The sequence below is a fragment of the Rhamphochromis sp. 'chilingali' genome (genome assembly GCF_963969265.1).
Source record: "Rhamphochromis sp. 'chilingali' genome assembly, chromosome: 15".
In the NCBI taxonomy this organism is placed as follows: Eukaryota; Metazoa; Chordata; class Actinopteri; order Cichliformes; family Cichlidae; genus Rhamphochromis; species Rhamphochromis sp. 'chilingali'.
In genome coordinates, this window is record NC_137942.1 from 35,931,190 (window position 1) to 35,952,948 (window position 21,759).

General features: G+C 48.6%; 1 protein-coding gene across 1 annotated transcript; it reads left to right on the top strand.

The window, feature by feature from the left end:
- The first annotated feature begins 587 nt into the window (after positions 1 to 587).
- cog1 (component of oligomeric golgi complex 1) lies at positions 588 to 21,759 on the top strand. The gene is made up of 15 exons (XM_080906286.1): positions 588 to 971; positions 2,004 to 2,251; positions 2,357 to 2,538; positions 2,646 to 2,822; positions 3,143 to 3,299; positions 5,060 to 5,270; positions 5,400 to 5,757; positions 6,203 to 6,651; positions 6,996 to 7,142; positions 7,231 to 7,389; positions 9,884 to 10,008; positions 14,050 to 14,158; positions 17,754 to 17,863; positions 19,659 to 19,743; positions 20,721 to 21,759. The coding sequence occupies exons 1-15, from the start codon at positions 669 to 671 to the stop codon at positions 20,856 to 20,858; spliced, it is 2,958 nt and encodes a 985-aa protein (XP_080762412.1). The 5' UTR covers positions 588 to 668; the 3' UTR covers positions 20,859 to 21,759.

Consider the following 21,759-nt stretch of genomic DNA (forward strand, 5'->3'; position numbering starts at 1 on the left):
TATATCTTCACAAATATTTTATATTTTTTATTAAGATTTGTATGTTGTGTTGTTGTTTTTTGAAACTATGGACGTAACGTCTGTCAATAAAGATAGATAGATAGATAGATAGATAGATAGATAGATAGATAGATAGATAGATAGATAGATAGATAGATAGATAGATTGATTGATTGATTGATTGATTGATTGATTGATTGATTGATTGATTGATTGCTGACAGCAGCATCTTCAAACATCACCACACATCATACTGAAGTCATTCATGCAGTTTGTAGGAAACAGGCCGCTGTGTTCATTTCACAGGCGGAGGTCACGTGTTTACCTGTACATAGAGTCGCCATTGTTGTTGTTGTTTATTTGTTTGCTGTTTCTACGACGGCGTGCGCACACTGCTGCACTCGGCCTGTCATGAGTGTGTTTTAAACGTCACACAGTGATATCTGATCATGTGTAAACGGCTGGTTAGTGTGTGTTAAACTCATAATGCGCACACACACATAAGATGAGCGAACTCGGGGATGTTTCGCTTGGTTCACGGGGACAGCGACGCCCACGGAAATGACAGCAGCGTGACCAGTTCCGCTGTTGTCGCTTACGTGGAGACAGGAAGTGTCTTCCGTTGGTTTCCGGATCGGAGTCTCGGTTGATGTTGTTGTGTGTCTACCATGGCCCAGGACGCGCTTTCTCTCCGGGTGTCGGAGATCAGCGACCCGGCGCTTCTCTTTGAGTGCTATAACACTGAGGAGATCCGCGGAATCGAGCGCAAAGTCCGCGGGGAGATCGAGCAGAAGAGGGAGGAGCTGAGGCAGATGGTGGGCGAGCGGTACCGGGACCTGATCGACGCCGCCGACACGATCGGGGAGATGAAGCAGTGCTCGGAGAGCGTCGTGCAGTCCATCCAGGACATGCAGCAGTACTGCCACAGGCTGAAGCAGGGCAGAGCCAGCGTGGCCAGCTGCAGAGTGGAGGTGAGCCAAACGCCGTGTGTCGACGCATGCGCCTTAGTAGTACTTTACAACGTCATGAAGATCTACCGTAACCTCACCTACAAACGCGGCAGACTCGCAGCTGCTCAGGAAAGGTGAGGCTGCTGAACCACCTGAACACAGCTTCGTCACAGAGCAGTGTGTGGTTCATTCCAGCCTGTTCAACACCGCTGCTACATGCAGCACACAAGCACCATCAGGCAGAACAGATGGATGCAGACACACAACAGTGCAGAAGTGACCTGGTGTGTGTGTGTGTGTCCCCGTCCAGTCACTGAGTGTTCAGGAGTGTGATGGCCTGGGGGAAGAAACTATTCTGTAGTCTGGCAGTGAGGGCAGCAGGGTGAAGAGTGTGTGTCTGTGGGGTGTGTGGTCCTCCACGATGCTGGTGGCTTTGCAGTGTGATAAGTGTCTGTGATGGAGGGAAGAGCGGCTCCAGTGATCTTCCCAGCTGTTCTCACGATCCACTGTACTGTGGTGCAGTTACCATACAGACAGTGAGGCAGCTGCTCAGGAGAAAAGGCTTCAGAGACTTGGAGCTGTTTATTGTCATTGTGCAGTTTCTGGACCACAAAGGTGCTGAAGTAAGAAGAAGAGAAACCAATATACAACGAAGGTGGAAAATAAATAAATAAATAAATAGAATAAAATAAAAAGCAGTGTGTATGTATAGATATGTGAGTGGAACTATATACATGGTGTATGTGTAGGAAACACTGAAACAGACTGGGACCAGAATAAGTGCACAGAACATGGAGAGACTGAGATATTGCACATAGATGATCAGCAGCAGTGTCGGGGTGGATGTGTTGGGGAAGTCCTTACACACTCTTCTGGACTTCATCAGTCAAAGTTCAACACTTGGTTGAAATGACGTCTAAACTGCGTGTTTCCTTCTAAAGCTTCTCCTGAGTTAAGAGAACGAACGCTTTCACATGTGCACAAACTGCTTTTGCAGCAACTGTTTGAAGCTGATGACGTTGTGACGGAGACGCACTGTGTGTCCTGTTGCAGAGCCAGACACCGTGGCAGCTAAAGTTCTACACCATGGCCTCCCAGATCAAGCTGCTTTTGGAGATCCCGGAGCGGATTTGGAGTGCCATGGAGGCATCTCACTACCTCCGAGCCACGCAGCTCTACCTGATGTGCTGCCACCTGCACCATCTGCTGCAGCTGGAGGCCACTGCAGCAGGCCTCTACAGCTCCGTCCTTGTCCGATTTCCCATCCTAATCCGACAGGTTGCCACCACCGAACACTTCAGGTTTGTATCACAATTCCTGCTTAACGGAAACTTGAAATCGAAACTCCGTGGCTGGAAACTAAAATAGTGCACTTGTAGTAGCTGAGAGTAAGCGTCTTCTTGCAGGGCAGCCATTCTGCTGGACAGCAGGGCTCTGCTGAGGGGCCGTGCAGTGTCGGACCAGGCCATCGCTGAAGCCTTGGTGTCCATCATGCTGCTTGAAGACAGCTCTCCTCGGCAGGCTCTGGCTGACTTCTTGTTGGCCCGGAAATCATCCATACATCAGCTGCTGAACCAACCGCAGCATGGTATGCTCTATAGTTTCCTTCTGTGGTAAAGCGTGACAAATGTTTGATTTGATAAAGAAAAAGCCTTCGAGGCTTCTGTTAGTCCATGAACCTGTGCTTTTCTGCAGGTGCAGGGATCAAGTCCCAGGTGTGCAGCCTCGTGGAGCTGCTGGTCACCACTCTGTTTCAGGCCTATGCCATCTTCTACCTCCCCCCAGAGGGCAGCCCCAGGCCAGGGGATGAAGCTTTGAGCTGTGGCATGCTCTTCTCTGTCCTGGACAACGTCACATCTACGAGTCCTGCAGGTAAACAGCTGAGACAGGACACGTCGGGGTCTTTGTGTTCAGGTTAATAAGAATAAGCTTTGCTTCAGAGCAAGAATTTGCTGGCTTTCATCTCCTGGGTGAGCATGGCCATGTCTCCCCGTGCCTCACAGGAGCAGCTGACTCTAAACTGTCTGTGGATGTGACGCAGATGCTGAATACAACACTGTATGACTGTATTGTGCGTGTAGTCTGAGCTGCTGTAAGTGTGCAGTAAGAGCACCGCGCCTGTCCGCTCTGAAACACTCAGTCTGAGAAACTAACAGCCCCCTTTTTCCAATGTTCCCCATCTGTGTCCTCAGCTAAGGACAGAAGGGTGTTGCAGGAAGATGTGAGTACAGGCAGCTGGTTAAAGTATCTGCCTGCGTCCATCTCAGAGTTTCAACCTGTCCTTCGCACCCTGGCTCAGCCAATCCAGAGGGAGCACCTGCAAGACACTCTTCAACAGTGGATCGATACGTAAGGCCACTGAATGTCTGCTGTTTCCTTTCTTTCAGTTTCAGTGTTGTTTGCATAGAAAAATGTGCTAATAGTAGCATTCCAGCTCTGCCTCTGTGCTGTCAGGAGTGACTTGTGATCACTTTGAGCTGATAGAAGGGAGCGATCACCCCGAGGCGGAGTCCAGCTCACAGAAGTGGCGGCGGGAGTCCTCGGGGTAGCATACGTGATCCAGCACAGCCTTGCAGACTTCCTTAAAGCTGCCTCCCCGAGCAGCAGAGGGAGCCGACGCGCTGCATTTTATCCTCGGCCACTTACACACCGCTGCAGTGGCCTTAAACATGTCCGGAGATGACTGTGGGTCCTCCACCTGGGGACCAGTGAGGGTGGAGCCATGAACAACGTCATGATCGTTGGCTCAAGGACAAAGTTTTAGGTTTAGACACGAGGAGCAGGAGGGTCAGTGTTTAACGTGGTTCATTACAGGATCATTATCTGCTGATCTTCATTTTAGTTTCAGTTTGTGAGACGATGAGTGGAAGACCAGATGAAGTTTACTGGTTTGGAGTCGTCGACGTGAAAACTGGATCTATCTGTGACCGTGTGATGACTGGCGTCCAGGCAGGTGGTGCTCAGCAGCCGTGTAGAAGAGAACTGCTGACTTACATTCGATCCACTGCAGATGTGTGCACCTCGACTGCTGTGGGACACAATGAAGACCAGTGTCTGTGGTCCAATCATGTCTTACACTGCAGGACAACAAACATGAAGCTGGAAGTGCATGAAGCTCCGACCAGAGACGGAACAAACAACACAAAGATGAGGGAGCGTCTCATCCCACCACCTGTCACATGTGCTCACCACTCGCACATCTATTTATTCACTACTCCTTATTGTTATCGTTATTATTCTCATGTCATGGTCCAGTGTAATTAAATTACTTTTCCACTGAAAAAGTAGAGTAACTGATTACTGTTCATTTTTAGGTATTTTAATTACAGTTACTTACAATGTGCTTGTGTTACATTGTAAAATAATTAAACTGGCTGAACATCGTTATTTAATTTCAATCATTTATCTTCTAAAGGTAGAAGTAAACTCTGCTCTGTAACATGGCTGAGGTGCAGCTGCGCGTCATTCCACACCAGTTTGCTGCACGGTCGTTTTCTACAGCGGAAGCTGTCGGACTGAAGCGAGTGGCTGTTTCATGACGTGGACATGTTCCCGCCTCTTCACTTTTCTGAAACAAGCAGACAAGAACATTACAGTGATATGTAAAAACTATCAGCTGCTGTTAACAGCAGGAGTAACCTGCTGAAGCGCCTGACACAGAGCATAGACGAAGACTTCTGAGCGATCCTTCATCATCCATGGATAACACTGCTGAGCAGGACCTGGTTTTACTTCAGCAGCACCGACGGTGACTGCAGGCGACACTGGAAGAGATGCTGCTGCTGCAGAGTCTCTGTCTTTAAAATAATTTATTATTTAAAGAGTTTAATTTCTATTGTTTGCCACTCAAGGTTTTATTGGGATTTTAAGAAGTATTTAGTTAAATTACTTATTGAGTAATTAAGTTACTTTTCAGACACAGTAATTAGATAAGTATTTTAAATACACTGTTGATTAAGTAATTGGTAATTAATTACTTAAAGTAACTTACCCACACTGGTTATTTCTGGCCTGTTTGCAAAGCTCACCTTGATGTTATCGAGTGCAGGGCGTGTGTTTCATGAAGGCTACATGATCATTTCCAGTCTCTCCAAATGTGTTGTTTCCAGCTGTAAGGAGGACATCTGCCATGGTGTTGGAAGCCTTTTGGTCTACGTCAAGAGCCTGAAGGGGCTGGCAGCCATCAGAGACGCTGTTTGGGACCTTCTGTCAGCAGACTCCATCAGTCGGCACTGGAGCACCGTCTGTCAGCGTCTGCTGGAGCACCCCCTCACCGTCTGGGAGGACATCTTGCAGCAGCTTTTCCTCCAGCGGCTGCAGGTTGCTGTTCTTCTATCTTTAGCTTTATAGGTTCATTTTCAGGGCCCACTTAGTCTGTATACTTGCTAATGACGGGGGATAAACATGCAGTTATTGTAACACTTTTATTGTTTCTTTCGACTCTTCAAGGTCATCACTAAAGAGGAAACTGAAGCCATCTCAGTGCTGTCTATCCAGCTCCTTACATCCGCCGTCAGGGATCTGCAGACCCAGAGCGTCCATTCGTCTTCAGGTGCCCACAGCAGCCATGGGGCCCAGTATGAGGTAGATGTCTCCTCCTTCTTGTGGTTGGAGTCTCCAGGGGACCTGCTGAACGACGCAGGCTGGTTCAGTGTGAGCCAGCGGGGCCAGCAGCAGCACAGGAGTGGCCTGGCCATGAAGACGCAGGCACTCACACCTTGTGTTCAGAACTTCTGCTCTTCCATTGATGCAAAGCTGAAAGCCAGACTGGATGATCTCCAGCACTACCTCCCCTCCCAGGACGTGGGTAGGTCCACTGGGAGTGTTGTGGGGGTTTCCTTGTGTTTCAGCTGACAGATTGATGGTGTATTTATCCTGATTTAATGTGATATTGAGAAAGACCAGTGAAAAGCTCAGGCTTTTATCTTTGTTGAAGTTTTGGAACCAACTCTAGATTCTTTCATTTCTCGTGGAATAACAGGAAGTGACATCACCTGACCATGAAACTGGGTGATGTCAGCTATCCGATCCCTTTTGAATGTCTGAAACTGTACTTGGCAGGACTGATGGAGCACATCTGTCTGCACTTCAGTCACGTCTTTGATCTGATGCAGTGCTGAAAACCACAGAAGCGTTTGGAGCTAAATCTGAGGGTTTCATACTCTTTGGACTGTATAAACATACGAATGGCAACTATTGGACCACTGAAATATTGAAAGTACTGACAGTTGTTAATGTGTCGTGCTTTGCAGGCTCTGACTCCACTTTGGCCACTGTCCCTTCCTCTGCTGATCAGCCATCGTCATCCTCATTTAACCGCTTCATCGACTCCGCAGCAGTGGAGGCGGCGCTGCGTGACGGCTGTTTGGCCTGTGTTCACCACATTCTGTCCTTCATCCGATCACAGCTGGCTGCGGCCTCGCCAGACTCCAGGCCCACCTGCCTCAGTTCAGTTCTATTCATGGCCAGGCTGAGCCAGTCTATGGGCAAACTGTGCCCCAACCTGAAGCATTGCATCCTGGGAAAGCAGTGTGGTTTTGACAGCACAGCCAAAGGGACCCCCAGGCAAGGCAAGAAGCTGGGCAAAGCCACGGCCGCTGCAGAGGTCAGGCCTTCCCAGGACAAGTGGGAGGAGCTGAAGGAGGAGCTTCTTGGCTGCAGTATGGAGGCCTACCGCATCTGGAGCGCCGCTCTTTCTAAAGTCAGACACAGTCACAAGTGTACATGTAAACTTGACATGTGGTTAGTGTCGGTTTATGGGGAGGTTTGTAGAAATCTGATAGAGCAGTAGAATCACATCACGTCACATAGCGTCCAGCTGTGGTTAAACTGGTTTATAAAGGTTGAGTGAAAGTGTATTATCTGACTGAACTGTTGAGCAGACGGGTGGAGGGACACTAACTAAACCAGTGATCATGCTGCTGTTGGCTGTGAAACCTGTCTGTTTGCTAATGTTTTAGTTTCAACAGACGTATGTGGGAGGGTCAAAGGTCTACAGCTATGACTCTGGTGTTGTCTGAAGACCTGCTCGGCTCTGTGTTGCAGGGGCTGTTGGAGAAGTTTGGCATGGTGCTTCATGCTGAGTCTGCAGGCACCATCTTAGCTACAGCAACTAACTGGGAGGATCTGGAAATCCAGGAGGAGGCCGAGTCTGGAAGCAGCGTTACATCCAAAATCCGTCTTCCAGTACAGGTCAGGAGGACATCTGATACAAACTGGAAGGACCCAGAATCCATCCTGAGGTCTGATGGCAACCTTTTGTTTCTGGTGTCTTCTGTAGCCAACGTGGTTTGTGCAGTCCCTGCTGTTCCAGCTGTGTGTGGAAATAAACAGGGTGGGAGGCCACGCCCTTCCTCGCTCCACCCTCCAGGAGTTTCTGCAGACCTGTTTGACTGAAGTCCTGCACCATTACCACAGCCTGACACAGACCAGCAGCACGGTAACTGGGACCTGTCTGGTAGATAGTTGGATTATTCCTCGACCTGATGATTTCCTGTGTTCTGAGAAAAGTCTGAGAATAATCTTCATGATGATCACAGACGAGCAGAGCGTCACGGCTCTGTAGGAGGAAAAGAAGGGAATCATGCTAGCAGGACCTGGTGTATGGCTACAGACAGCCAGAAATATTCAATGAGAGACTAATGAAGAGCTAAGTACACACATACTTAAGTAGAAGTACAGATACTAGTGTTCAGAAATACTCCAGTAAAAACTGAAGCACTGATTCTACTTCTTTACTCGATTAAAGGTGAAAAGTACAGGTTGTGAAATGTGCTCACAGTAAGAAAGTAAAAGGTTTGTATTGTTGTACAAAGCTGACGGAGCTGTGCTGCATCAGTTCAGTAACAGTGTAAGAAAGTAGATTGGAAACAAGCTTTTAGTCAACAGTTAAATTGTAATAAATGTACTCAGCTTGGTTAGGTAGAGTCTGAGTGGGAAAGGACAACGCTGAGAGGGTGACTTTCCCCCACATCGGTGGGATCAGCACATGAACCCTGAGATTCGCTGTAAGGACTCAGCGTGGGGAGAGCTCACACAGGTCTCTGCTGTGGGCTCTATTTTCTTAGTGTTCAGGCTGTGATCAGCTGATCTGAGGTTTACGGCTCTTTGTAGATTTACAGAAGCAGCTGTTTCATCAGCTGTACGGACGTGTGCTGCTCATGCTGCCTTTATACTGGCTGGTGTCAAGTTGGAGTGAATCCAGTGAGTGGATCTCAGCATCATGAGCTTAACTCTGACCGTGATCATCAGTCACACACTGTTCTTTACTTTAAATCATCACAGCAAACTAACCTGTTTATCCTGCTTTGAACTGCACCTTCCTTCATGCAGTACCACAGTCAGCCTACCTTACCATGGACATGAATGAACCTACTATCACGTGTACAGAATGATGTCTGATTAACAACGAGAGGAGTTTCATGGCTCTGCTCGTGGTCAGGGCATCAGTGCAAACTACCATTATAATGTCTTTAATGTTGTTAATACAAAAAAGGAAGTAGGAAGTGTTACGACACAAAGAAACTAGTGCTGTCAGCGTTACCGGGTTAACGCGTCATAACTGGCAAATCCCTGTTAACGAGTTAACACAGATTAGTCCGGGTTACTTGGTGTCAACGCCACATTAACGCGTTAATGCACTAAAAGAAACCTTATTTGAACCGAAGAGATCAGAGGTCCAATGTGATATTAGAATCACACCCTATAGGCCTGTTCACCACTCAGGCATAACTCATGACCACTGACAGGTGAAGTGAATGTCACTGACCATCTCTTCATCATGGCGTCTTTTACTGGGTGTGACATGTTAGGGAGCAAGTCGACGTTTGGGCCTCGAAGTTGGTGTTTTAGCAGGAAAATGGGCAGACATAGAGTCCAGGTAGTGATGCTAGATAACTGAGTCAGAGCATCCTGTGGGGGCTCCAGTCTGCAGTGGTCAGAACAATGGTGGACAGGCTAACTGGAGAGCGTGGTCTGATCAAATAGACAAGCTCTGTAGGTCACATTGGCAAAGGTGTAATGCTTGCTCTGATAGGAACTGTGTTTTTAATGGGGCTGCAGATCTGTCAGGGTGCCCATGCTGGACCACGGTGCAGTGGAGGAAGATCGCCTGGTCTGATCAGTCGTGTTCTCTCTTACATGACGTGGCTGCTCGGGTGTTTGCGTGGCAAGCTTGCAGATGCAGTATAATCCTTTAGGTCAGTGGTTCCCAAACTTCTTTTGCTTCTTTTGTTTTTACAGCAAAAATCTAGTCTTTGGCTTAGAATGAAGTTGGTTTGGAAACATATTCAGCGATGCTTCATCTCCTGCTTTGTGTTTGTGTGGGAGCCCGTGCTAGCAGTGTCCAAGCGTTGTTGTTGTTGTTGTTGTTTTTTTCCTGTTTCATACCGCGCACCCCCCCCCCCCCCCCCCCCCCCCACAATGGCTCTGCGCCCCCCTAGGGGGCGGGCCCCACACTTTGGGAAGGTCTGCTTTCGGTAATGTCCTGCTGGGTCCTGCATGTGGATGCGTGCCACCTACCAGTTGTTACAGACCATGTTTCATGGTGTATGCCATGATTGCTATGGCCTCTTTCAGCAGGAACATGCAACATCAGACAGAGCAGGAATGGTTTGAGGAAAACAATATAGCTTTGAGGGGTTGACTGGACCTCCATATTCCTTAGATCTCAGTCCAGTCTATGTGAGAGAGAATCTCTTGGTTCCAAAGCACACCTTCAGGGCTCTACTGGAGCACAATGCAGCAACAAAAGGGAACTACACAATATTAGGCAGGTGGTCGTAAGGTTATGACTGATTAGTGTATTTTGTCAATGCAACTGTCAAAACGATGGCAGTGAGAAACTGATCTGATGGCAAAGGAGCACAGAAACATAAGGGCGTGGTTAGCACTTTAAATGTATTTTCTATGGTTGTGCCTCCCTTCTCCTTCAGGATGCTGTATTCCCCATGACGCAGAACAGAGCCCTGCAGTTCCTGTTTGACCTCCGTTACCTGAGCGCTACTCTGGGGAGCAGACTGGAAGAACTGAAGAACTCCCGACCACAGCAAGACCCAAGGTATCAATTCACATCCAAAATATGTGTCATGGGCTGTTTGTGCACAGTCTGCAAACACCCGAGGAAGCTTGGAAACTGTAATCCTGTAATACTGTAGTGCAGCACGAGCCAGAGGTGTTCACGGGTTCATATGGTTGTGTCCAGAATCAGGGACTGAATCCTGCGACGTGAGTGGCTGTTCAATTGGTAGGTCTCGCCCAGGGGTGTCAAACTCAATCGCACAGGGGGCCAAAACTGAAGGCACACTTTAGGTCGCAGGCCAAACAAGATAAAGATTTATTGAACACTAAAACAATGTTTTTTAAACATAAATATGAATAAAAACAGACAGGAATATGATTCCAGATTAAATAAACTTAAAAAAAGAAACTTTAAATATTTTGCTCTTCATAAAAATATATCCTGTCAAAATGATGCAAGTTAGAAATATGAACATGCTGCCAAACCCCCAGAAAAAGTAAATGAGAGCAAACACAAGGTTGGAGCCGCATGTAGACGAGCTGGGCGCTGCTGCAGGAGTGGAGCTAATAAACTGTGCGGGCCATTCAGTGTCTTTCCCTGAGTGCATCATTACACTGCAGCTGCATCTGAATCTGCACAGGTGCAGCTCAGCAAAGTGCGCTGACTTGGTTCAACATTACTGCAACAGAGAAAGTGAGGCAGGCTGCACTGGTGCATTAGTGACAGCATCACTTGAAACGCCTTCACTGCATCACACATGTCCATGAACTGACAGGTTTCCTTGCTGAGCTCAAAAACTCTGTTGAACTTTTATCCCAACTCAGCCAGCGGAGCTCTGCATGAAGGAATGTCGGCAAACTCTGAATCTATTTCCCACATAAAAGACTGAAACTGACGGTGATTTAAACTTTTAGCTCAGGTAAAATGTACGGTCTGCATCACGGTGACCATTACATGCTCCATTTTTAGGACTTCACCACACAGCCTTTCCTGGTGTGTGATGCAGTGATATGCTGTTAACTCACCGGTACATTTCTCCTGCATCTTTACTCGCATCCTGCTGACTAGTCCACTTTTTTTGGACACAACCCCCTGACTTTGGACACATCCCCCACACCCCCCTGACGTTAGACACAGCCCCCTGACGTTGGACACAGCCCCCACACCCCCCTGACGTTAGACACAGCCCCCTGACGTTGGACACAGCCCCCACACACCCCTGACGTTAGACACAGCCCCCTGACGTTGGACACAGCCCCCACACCCCCCTGACGTTAGACACAGCCCCCTGACTTTGGACACAGCTCCCTGACGTTGGACACAGCCCCCTGACGTTGGACACAGCCCCCACAGCCCCCTGACGTTAGACACAGCCCCCTGACGTTGGACACAGCCCCCACACCCCCCTGACGTTAGACACAGCCCCCTGACGTTGGACACAGCCCCCACACCCCCCTGACGTTAGACACAGCCCCCTGACTTTAGAAAAAGCCCCCTGACGTTGGACACAGCCCCCACAGCCCCCTGACGTTGGACACAGCCCCCTGACGTTAGACACACCCCCCTGACGTTGGACATACCCCCACACCCCCTGACGTTGGACACACCCCCCTGACGTTAGACACACACCCCTGACGTTGGACACAGCCCCCACACCTCCCTGACGTTAGACACACCTCCCTGATGTTAGACACACCCCCCTGACGTTGGACACAGCCCCCTGACTTTAGACACAGCCCCCTGACTTTAGACACAGCCCCTGACGTTAGACACACCCCCCTGACGTTAGACACAGCCCCCTGACATTGGACACAGCCCCCACACCTCCCTGACGTTAGACACACCTCCCTGACGTTAGACACAGCCCCCTGACGTTAGACACAGCCCCCACACCTCCCTGACGTTAGACACACCTCCCTGACGTTAGACACAGCCCCCTGACGTTAGACACAGCCCCCACACCTCCCTGACGTTAGACACAGCCCCCTGACGTTAGACACAGCCCCCTGACGTTAGACACAGCCCCCACACCTCCCTGACGTTAGACACACCTCCCTGACGTTAGACACACCCCCCTGACGTTAGACACAGCCCCCTGACATTGGACACAGCCCCCACACCTCCCTGACGTTAGACACACACCCCTGACGTTGGACACAGCCCCCTGACGTTAGACACACCTCCCTGACGTTAGACACACACCCCTGACGTTGGACACAGCCCCTGACATTGGACACAGCCCCCACACCTCCCTGACGTTAGACACACCTCCCTGACGTTGGACACAGCCCCCACACCTCCCTGACGTTAGACACAGCCCCCACACCTCCCTGACGTTAGACACACCTCCCTGACGTTAGACACACACCCCTGACGTTAGACACAGCCCCTGACGTTGGACACAGCCCCCACACCCCCCTGACGTTAGACACACCCCCCTGACGTTAGACACACACCCCTGACGTTGGACACACACCCCTGACGTTGGACACAGCCCCTGACGTTGGACACAGCCCCCTGACTTTGGATAAAGCCCCCTGACGTTGGACACAGCCCCCTGATGTTGGACACAGTCCCCTGACTTTGGACAAAGCCCCCACACCCCCCTGACGTTGGACACAGCCCCTGACGTTGGACACAGCCCCCACACCCCCCTGACGTTAGACACACCCCCCTGACGTTAGACACACCTCCCTGACGTTGGACACAGCCCCCACACCCCCTGACGTTGGACACAGCCCCCTGATGTTGGACACAGTCCCCTGACTTTGGACAAAGCCCCCACACCCCCCTGACGTTGGACACAGCCCCCACACCCCCCTGACGTTAGACACACCCCCCTGACGTTAGACACACCTCCCTGACGTTGGACACAGCCCCCACACCCCCTGACGTTGGACACAGCCCCCTGATGTTGGACACAGTCCCCTGACTTTGGACAAAGCCCCCACACCCCCCTGACGTTGGACACAGCCCCCACACCCCCCTGACGTTAGACACACCCCCCTGACGTTAGACACACCTCCCTGACGTTGGACACAGCCCCCACACCCCCTGACGTTAGACACACCTCCCTGACGTTGGACACAGCCCCCACACCCCCTGACTTTAGACACAGCCCCCTGACGTTGGACACAGCCCCCTGATGTTGGACACAGCCCCCACACCCCCTGACTTTAGACACACACCCCTGACGTTGGACACAGCCCCCTGACGTTGGACACAGCCCCCTGATGTTGGACACAGTCCCCTGACTTTGGACAAAGCCCCCACACCCCCTGACGTTGGACACAGCCCCCTGACGTTGAACACAGCCCCCACACCCCCCTGACTTTAGACACACACCCCTGACGTTGGACACAGCCCCCTGACGTTGGACACAGCCCCCTGATGTTGGACACAGTCCCCTGACTTTGGACAAAGCCCCCACACCCCCTGACGTTGGACACAGCCCCCTGACGTTGAACACAGCCCCCACACCCCCTGACGTTGGACACAGCCCCCTGACGTTGAACACAGCCCCCACACCCCCCTGACTTTAGACACACACCCCTGACGTTGGACACAGCCCCCTGACTTTGGACACACATCCCTGACCTTGGACACAGCCCCCTGACTTTAGACACAGCCCCCTGACGTTGGACGCAGCCCCCTGACGTTGAACACAGCCCCCACACCCCCCTGACTTTAGACACACACCCCTGACGTTGGACACAGCCCCCTGACTTTGGACACACATCCCTGACCTTGGACACAGCCCCCTGACTTTAGACACAGCCCCCTGACGTTGGACACAACCCCCTGACTTTAGACACAGCCCCCTGACTTTGGACACACATCCCTGACCTTGGACACAGCCCCCTGACTTTAGACACAGCCCCCTGACGTTGGACACAACCCCCACACCCCCCTGACTTTAGACACAGCCCCCTGACGTTGGACACAACCCCCACACCCCCCTGACTTTAGACACAGCCCCCTGACTGCCTTCGGTGGTCAGTAAGATTAGAAGGAGTCCATTTGCATTTATCGACAGTGGAGTGTTAAATAACTGCAAACGTTGTGCTGTATGTCTTACAGATTCCATGAAACCTGTGATTGGCTGGAGAGCTTCATTGACCCCTTTGACCTGGACGTGTTTACACCTCACCTGAACGCCAGCCTCAACCGACTGTCTCAAAGGACCTTGGTACTTCCAGCTATGCTTAAATGAGTCAAAGATAAACAATGCTATTTTTGTAACAGGCAGTTCATTTGGACAACACATTTATATCGGACACATACATTAAGAGACACACATTCTCATTTAATGGTCAAAGGAGCTTGCAAAGAAAAGCGTCTGGACTTCTTTAAGTTGCTTGAAGACGTTTCACCTCTCATCCGAGAAGCTTCTTCAGTTCTAAGGTCAAATGGTGGAGAGTCCCAGATATAAACCTAGTGGGAGTTTCCCCCCACAGAGGGACAAAAGGACCCCTGATGATCCTCTAATCGCCTGAGCCAAGGTGTGAAACTGGGTGTGGGTCCCAATCAGCCAGGGTTTCGGGTGAGCTCATTGTGAAACCTGGCCCCACCTTATCATGCGAATTCCTGAGGTCAGATGTCCCAGGATGTGAGTGGGCGTTAAGGCGTCTGGGAAGGATCTCAAAACTGGATTATAGATGGCAGAGAGTTGGTGTCGTAAACCCCGCCTCTGTTCAAAGATGGTCGCTCACAGTGGACTTAGATGCTTCTTTCACTCCTCTTTCAAACCATCTGTCCTCTCTGTCCAAAATGTGAACATTGGCATCCTCAAAGAGTGACCTTTGACCTTTAGATGCAGATGGACTGCTGAGTCTTGTCCTGTGGAGGTGGCTCTTCTGTGTTGTGCCATGCGCTTGTGAAGTGGCTGATTGGTCTCTCCAATGTAGAGGTCTGAGCATTCCTCGCTGCACTGTACAGCATACACCACATTGTTAAGTTTGTGTTTTGCAGTTTTGTCTTTCGGATGAACCAGTTTCTGTCTGAGCGTGTTGCTGGGTCTGAAATGCACCTGGATGTCATGCATGGAGAAAACTCCTGAGTTTCTCTGATACACCGGCTACATAGGGGATGACAATGTTGTTGCGTCTGTCCTTCTTATCAACTTAAAGAAGTCCAGACGCTTTTCTTTGCAAGCTCCTTTGACTACGATGACCTGGATGACTGAGAACCTTCACAGACATACTCATTTAATGGTTTTTCTACTATTTCCATTGTAGGTTCTCACTGAAGCCATCAAAACTCTGAATAAACACAACATAAAATTATGTATTAAACAAAAAAGTGTGAAATAACTCAGATTCTTCCAAACAGCCCCTTTGCTTTGATTCCTGCTTTGCTCTCTCGGCGTCTCCATGAGCTTCATGAGGTCGTCTCCTGAAATGGTTTCCAACAGTCTTGAAGGAGTTCAGAGATGCTGAGCACTTGTTGGTCCTTTGCCTTCCCTTTGCGCTGCATCTCATCCCAAACCATCTCCACTGGGTTTAGGTCAGGTGACTGTGGAGGCAGCAGGATTCCTGAGAGTAATGAGATGAATGTATCCTTAGCAGCAGAGGTGACTCCTGGTCTTCTTTTCCTGGGCTGGTGCTCATAGAGCAGGGCGATATGCCCAAAAATATTTATCACGATATGCATTTGAAAATTTGCAATAACGATATAACTGACGATATAATTGACACTAGACAAAATACTTTACAACTCCTCAACTTTATTAGTGCAAAAAAACCCATCAATGTATTTTCACTTAAACAAGCAGCTGTTTTTTATCTGCATTAAAGTTATATAAAAATGTAACAGAGAAAATTCCTCACTGACAGTTTAACCAAAAAGCATTTCCAGTGGAAACTGGCCGACACATCCTCAGCATAACCATGTATAACATCCACAGAACTTAAAAAGAGGTTATACACACACAACACGGTAATATTATGTCGAAGTACAGTACGTATCACTCCGCGAGGCTCCGCCTACGATAGCCGTAACGCTCCGACAATCCATCAAGCGGTGCGGCTTCGTAGCTCAGCAAAGTCGCACTGAAACATTTGACAGTTTTTCGAGCGCCGTGCACATAAAATCGTTTCGAGGTCAGTAAACACAACCAGAGTTCATACATAAGGCACACGGGATTATAAGGGGCTCTGTCGACTTTCAGAAAAATCAAAGGATTGATTTTAAGTGTGCCGTATTTTCCAAACAACACGGTAATAACGACGGCCCGCTAGCATGCGCTACCAAAAATAGTGCTTTGTTGTGTATCTGACGGACGAAAGCTAAACCAGTTCCACACCACTGAAGCTGCAGCATTTTTACAAACCAGTTCAGGTTCATCTGTTTCATTCAACGATCTGCTTTCGCTCTTCTCATTCTGCGTCGCCGCCATGTGCGCATGTAAACAAAGGCACTGCGCGTTTTACCCATATTCTATCGCGATATTTCATTTTCCTATCGTTGCCCAACATTACACCGGTATTACCGTGAACAGTATGATATAGCCCAGCCCTAGGTCGTCATGTGAGACAGTTTCATCATCAACTATCAGTACTTGATAGTTTTTGTGACTGCACTTGGAGACACTTTCAAAGTTTTAGCAATGTTCTGGACTGACTGACCTTCAGTTCATAAAGTAATGATGGACTGTTGTTTCTCTTTACTGAGATGATTGCTTCTTTCCATAATATGAATTCTGACAGTTGTCTTCAAAGGCTGATTCGGTTCATCTGGACGTTTTCAGTGGGAGAAACGTTTCGTCATCATCCAGGTGACTTCTTCAGTTCAGCTGACTGCAGGTTGACTGCAGCTGACCTGCCAGCCCATTGTTCCTTCACTGGGCTGCTTTAGTCATTATATGTCCTGTTTATAAGACTGGAAACCTGCAGTCAGCTGAGACTGAAGAAGTCACCTGGATGATGACGAAACGTTTCTCCCACTGAAAACATCCAGATGAACTGAATCAGCCTTTGGAGATTTACTTACCTGGATTGTTGAGCATCAAGAGGTTTAACAGTTGTCAAACAGAGCTGTCAGCTGTGCACCAACCTGACGTCTGAACAACACAACTGATGGTCCCAACCCTATCAAGAAGGCAACAAATTCCCCCAATGAACCCTGACAGGCTCATCTGTGAGGTGAAACAATGTCACGTGACTACATCATGAAGCTCAGTGAGAGCAGGCCGAGGGTTTGCAGAGCTGTCAACAAAGCAAAGGATGGCTACTCTAAAATATAAATTATTATATAAAAAATTTTTTCTTTGTTACATGCGTCCATATATGCTGCTTCATATATTTGATGTCTTCAGTTTGTATCTACAATGTAGAAAGAAGTAAAAATAAAGACAAACCATTAATGAGAAGGTGTGTCCACACTTTCACTGGTAGCGTATACAAAGACAACACTTAGTCTGAGTCACTGCAAGTACACAAGTGCATGGAAGACTGTGCAAAGGAACCGAGTGACATGAACACATCCATCGTCACATCCAAACAGAAAAGCTTCACGCAAGTCGAGTTGCTCGAGATTCACAGAATTTACAGAAAATGTTACATTTTTGTGATTTATATCATTGTCAGGATGATAAATGTCTTATATCAGGATATGAGAGTGTCACGATATCTCCTGATGTACTTCTGAAGACTATTGTCCAAAGTCAGTGAACATGTCTTCTGTGTTGTGTTTGCTGTCTGAATGGATCCTATGAGCCACTCATCTAATGCTGTCCTAATTATTTCCTTGTCAGTTTATAAGGAGTCTTTTTGTTTTTCCTCCAGGTCCTGCTGGGGCTCCTGACAGGCTCAGAGAAGCAGTTTGCTTTGCGAAGCAGCAGTTTGAACTCCCAGGATCCTTACAACATACTGCCGCTAGCCAGCAGCCAGATCAGGTCAGAATTTAGTTACTAATAGTTACTAAATGAAAAAGAAAGTAATGGGTAAGTAAAATCTGATGGTATAGTTTCACTTTCATCTCTTTAATGATCAATAAGATGGGATCGTCACGTGACATAGGCGTGAGAATAAACATGGCGGAAGGCTCTGTAAGCTGTGTCAAGCAGAGGCCAGGGCAGCCTGATCCTCAGCTATCGAAGCTATCTGGTGAGGAAAGAGCCTGAGCCAGTGCGTGAGGTTGAGCGATACCAGTTAGACTTCCTTGTGCTCACCCTAATGCACAGCTTGGGCTCTGCAACCAGTCTCCTGCAGAGGAGCTGGAATCTGTTCCAGTTTGAATTGCCAGGAGGGTATTCCTGTACCCGCCGGTTTGCTGCCTGTACATTTGGGTTTTTACCTGTGGACAGGAAGGCTGCTTCCCTGCCTCCAGGTTGGGGAGTGGGTCTTAACCGTTGTTTGTGTTTGTGCGGTTAATAATTCAGTTCAGAACACTTAGCCTTCTTGAATGCACTGGATGGAGTGCTGGAGGGTACTACGTCTGGCGTCTCCATCGTCCCACTACAAGACCTCAGTGCACATGTGGGCAATGACAGTCAGGGGTGTGACTGGGAGGAGTGGCCGGCATGATCTGAAGCCAAGTGGTCATCAATTATTCCACACTGAACACCATGTTCAAGAATAAAGATGTCCGTCAGCGCATGTGGCACCAACGCACCCTAGGCTACAGTTCAGTGATCAGTTTTGTAGTTGTGTCATCATGTCTGTGGCTGTGAACATATGTTCTGGTGAAGAAAGGAGTTGATCCGTCAGCTTCTCACCAGCTGGTGGTGGACAGGCCTGGCACACCTGAAAGTATAGTGAGGATGCACTGGGAGCACCTGGCAGAGGCCCTGGTCCACAAAACCTTCAACTCCTGTGTGCAGAAGTACTTTGGCAGCTTTCCGAGGGAGGCTGGGGACACTGAATCTGAGTGGACTATGTTCTGATGAAGCTGCTGGACGGTGCTGAGGCTACAACATCATCGGTGACTGTTGTGCTGGTAATCCCTGCGAAGGGAGGCAAAAAGAATGATTCCTATCAGGCTTGGTTAGCCTAGAGTTGGGTGGCAGCTGAGGGGTGCTAACAGGCCGAGCAGAACACAGCCTGAGTAGTAACTGAAGCAAAGACTCACTGGTAGGAGTTCAGTGAGTCCTTGGAAACAAAAATCAGTCTGCCTCAGAGTGATTCTGGGAAAGCTTCAGCTGACTCAGGGAAGCAGTGTTGACTCATACATGTAGTGAGTGTGGCCTTCGCTGCTGAATTTACCTGAGGGTATAGTTGGGGGATGGAAGGAATATTTTGAGGACCTCCTTAATCTCATGGTATCTGGCCAGGAGCAGGTCAGTCTCTGTACAGCCGTTGGGAGTGTTTGGTGCAGTATGTGACTGATACTGTTGATAACCGTTATGGACAGAAGTTAGGTGTGGTGCACAGGGGAGGCCTCAGAAGCTTATCTCTAATGTCTGTGGGTCTGTTGGCTTGGCAGGTGGTGCTGACATTCAGATAGTGGGCTGCAGAGAGCCAGCAACACCACCAGGATGATGAACACAGAGAGGAAAAGAAACAGATGTTGACAAAAGCAGCTTTTCAACTGGTCTGCTGGTTTTACACAATTATGACTTCAGCGGTTCAACTGTTAGTTTAGATTTCCTTGTTTTCCCCAATAGCAGAAAAATGTGGTGCTGGTGACCAACGTACCACTGCACTGTTCAACTGGCCAAACTGGAAATACTCTGTTTGTGTGTCTGACAGGTTCGGGCTGCTGCCTCTCAGCGTGTCAAATGTGCAGAAATCCAAGGCAGCTTCCAGAAGCTCTGAAGCTCCTCAGCAGCTGGTGGTGAGTTCAGAGTCTGTCAGAGTTCTTGTTTGGGACATTTCCCCTCTGTGATGTTATTTACTGGCAGCCACACGATGACTTTACGTCTCTGTTTTACTGTGCTTATCTAAATGTCCTGTGTCACGCCCTTTGCCTTCCCAGCATTTCTAAGTTCAAGCAAACCAGTGTCAAACCAGTGTGTTCATCACTGTGTGTTTGGATTCTGCTGGTGAACAGCCACGTTACAACAGAATACTGCCACCAACAACCTAAAGTAAAGTTAAAGTACAAGCGCTACATGTGAAATAACAGCCAGTTTATTAAATAGAGTAAAACATCACCCAAAACATTTTTACCACTGAGCTGTGAAAGAGTGAAAGGGTGATGTCATCACTGCGCCCGCTGTGGACAGCCTGCACACCCAAGTTTGTCAAAGCTGAGAGTGAGATGACTCAGGATTTTCATACTGTAGCTGTAATCGTTGAAAGTCTTGGACAAATTAGAATTTCAGTAACTTACTGAAATTCTCACTTACTCATCAGGGGGTCCTTTTGTCCCTCTGTGGGGGGAAACTCCCACAGGGCTTAAATCTGGGACTCTCCACCATTTGACCTTAGAACTGAAGAAGCTTTTCTGATGAGAGGTGAAATGTCTTCAAGCAACTCAAAGAAGTCCAGACGCTTTTCTTTGCAAGCTCCTTAGACTACCATGACCTGGATGACTGAGAACCTTCACAGGCATTTCATATGACCGTATTATCTTTAACATTTCCAGTGTTGGAATCATTCATGGCCAGAAATAATTCCAGGTCTGGACTCTCTTCCATTCTCCTCATTCATAAAGTTGCTTCGTGGTAAAACGTTAGGAGCTTTCAGATGGCAGCCCTTCTCTGACTCTGCTGAAGGTCTGAGCAGAGTCGGGCTCCTGTTTCAGAGCAGCTCTTTTGCCAGGTGCTTGTCTTCAGATGTCCCGTGACCTGTTTCTCCTTCCTCCTCCAGGCTCCTCAGTCCTTCACAGCAGGCAGTGATGACAGCTTCCGGCCAGGCAGCCTTTTCAGGCAGCTCGCTGATCAGGATGAAGACACAGCAGCGACTTCTTTATTTAAGCTTAACTGGCTCTCTGGGATGGGCAAATAATTCTCAGCTGGCTGCTTTGTTACAGTGACATGTACAGTAAATACTCCTTTTGTGTGTTGACAAAATGCCTCCTGTGTGATGTGTAAATGTTGTGTAAGCACTGACGTGTGTTGGCTGACTGGTGATCAGAGCAGCGATACTCTGGTTGAATGTGTGCATACACAAGCAGCATCGTTCAGGCACTCTGTGTTCCTGAAAGGAAACTGTGTGTGACAGGGTGGATGCTTCCTCTGTAGTGCTTTTCTACTCCTCACACTTTCTTTATGCTCCTTCTACCAAAGTGCTTTTCACATTCACACACACTCATACTCTGATGGATGCATCGGAGAGCAGCTTAGGCTGTGGCTGGTTGGTGGGGTAGGCTGTCCTTTTCACTCTGGACTGAAACATGTTTAACACACTGTGGTTTGTGACATACAGACTGATGCAGTCAGCTTCTATCACAGGATGTCTCCACAGCTACATTTGTATGAGTATGTGAACATGCTGACACGAAGCATTATCCCTGCAAACACTCCAGCGATCAGCTGACACATTCTGTACTGGGTTCTACATTTTCTCTGGGTGTTAATATGTCAGGTTGTATTTTATGTATGTATTCAGTTCAGATAGAGATGGCTGGTTGCCATGATGGCAGAAAGCAGGTTGACTTTATCATTATTGCCTCAGAGTAATCACCAGTGTGAAACACATTCTGGTGTTTGTGCAGCACTGTGGTGATTAGTGCTGTCACCTCACATCAAACAGGTTGTGGGTTTGAATCCGTGCCTGCATGGACTCTGAACGTGTGTTAATCATGAGTTCTTATTGGTTGTTGGGTAAGTATTGTAATGCTAAATGTGTCTTGTGGTTAAATGTTGCTTGTGTCTCTCACCAAAATAAACTCAGCCAAACCTTCTGA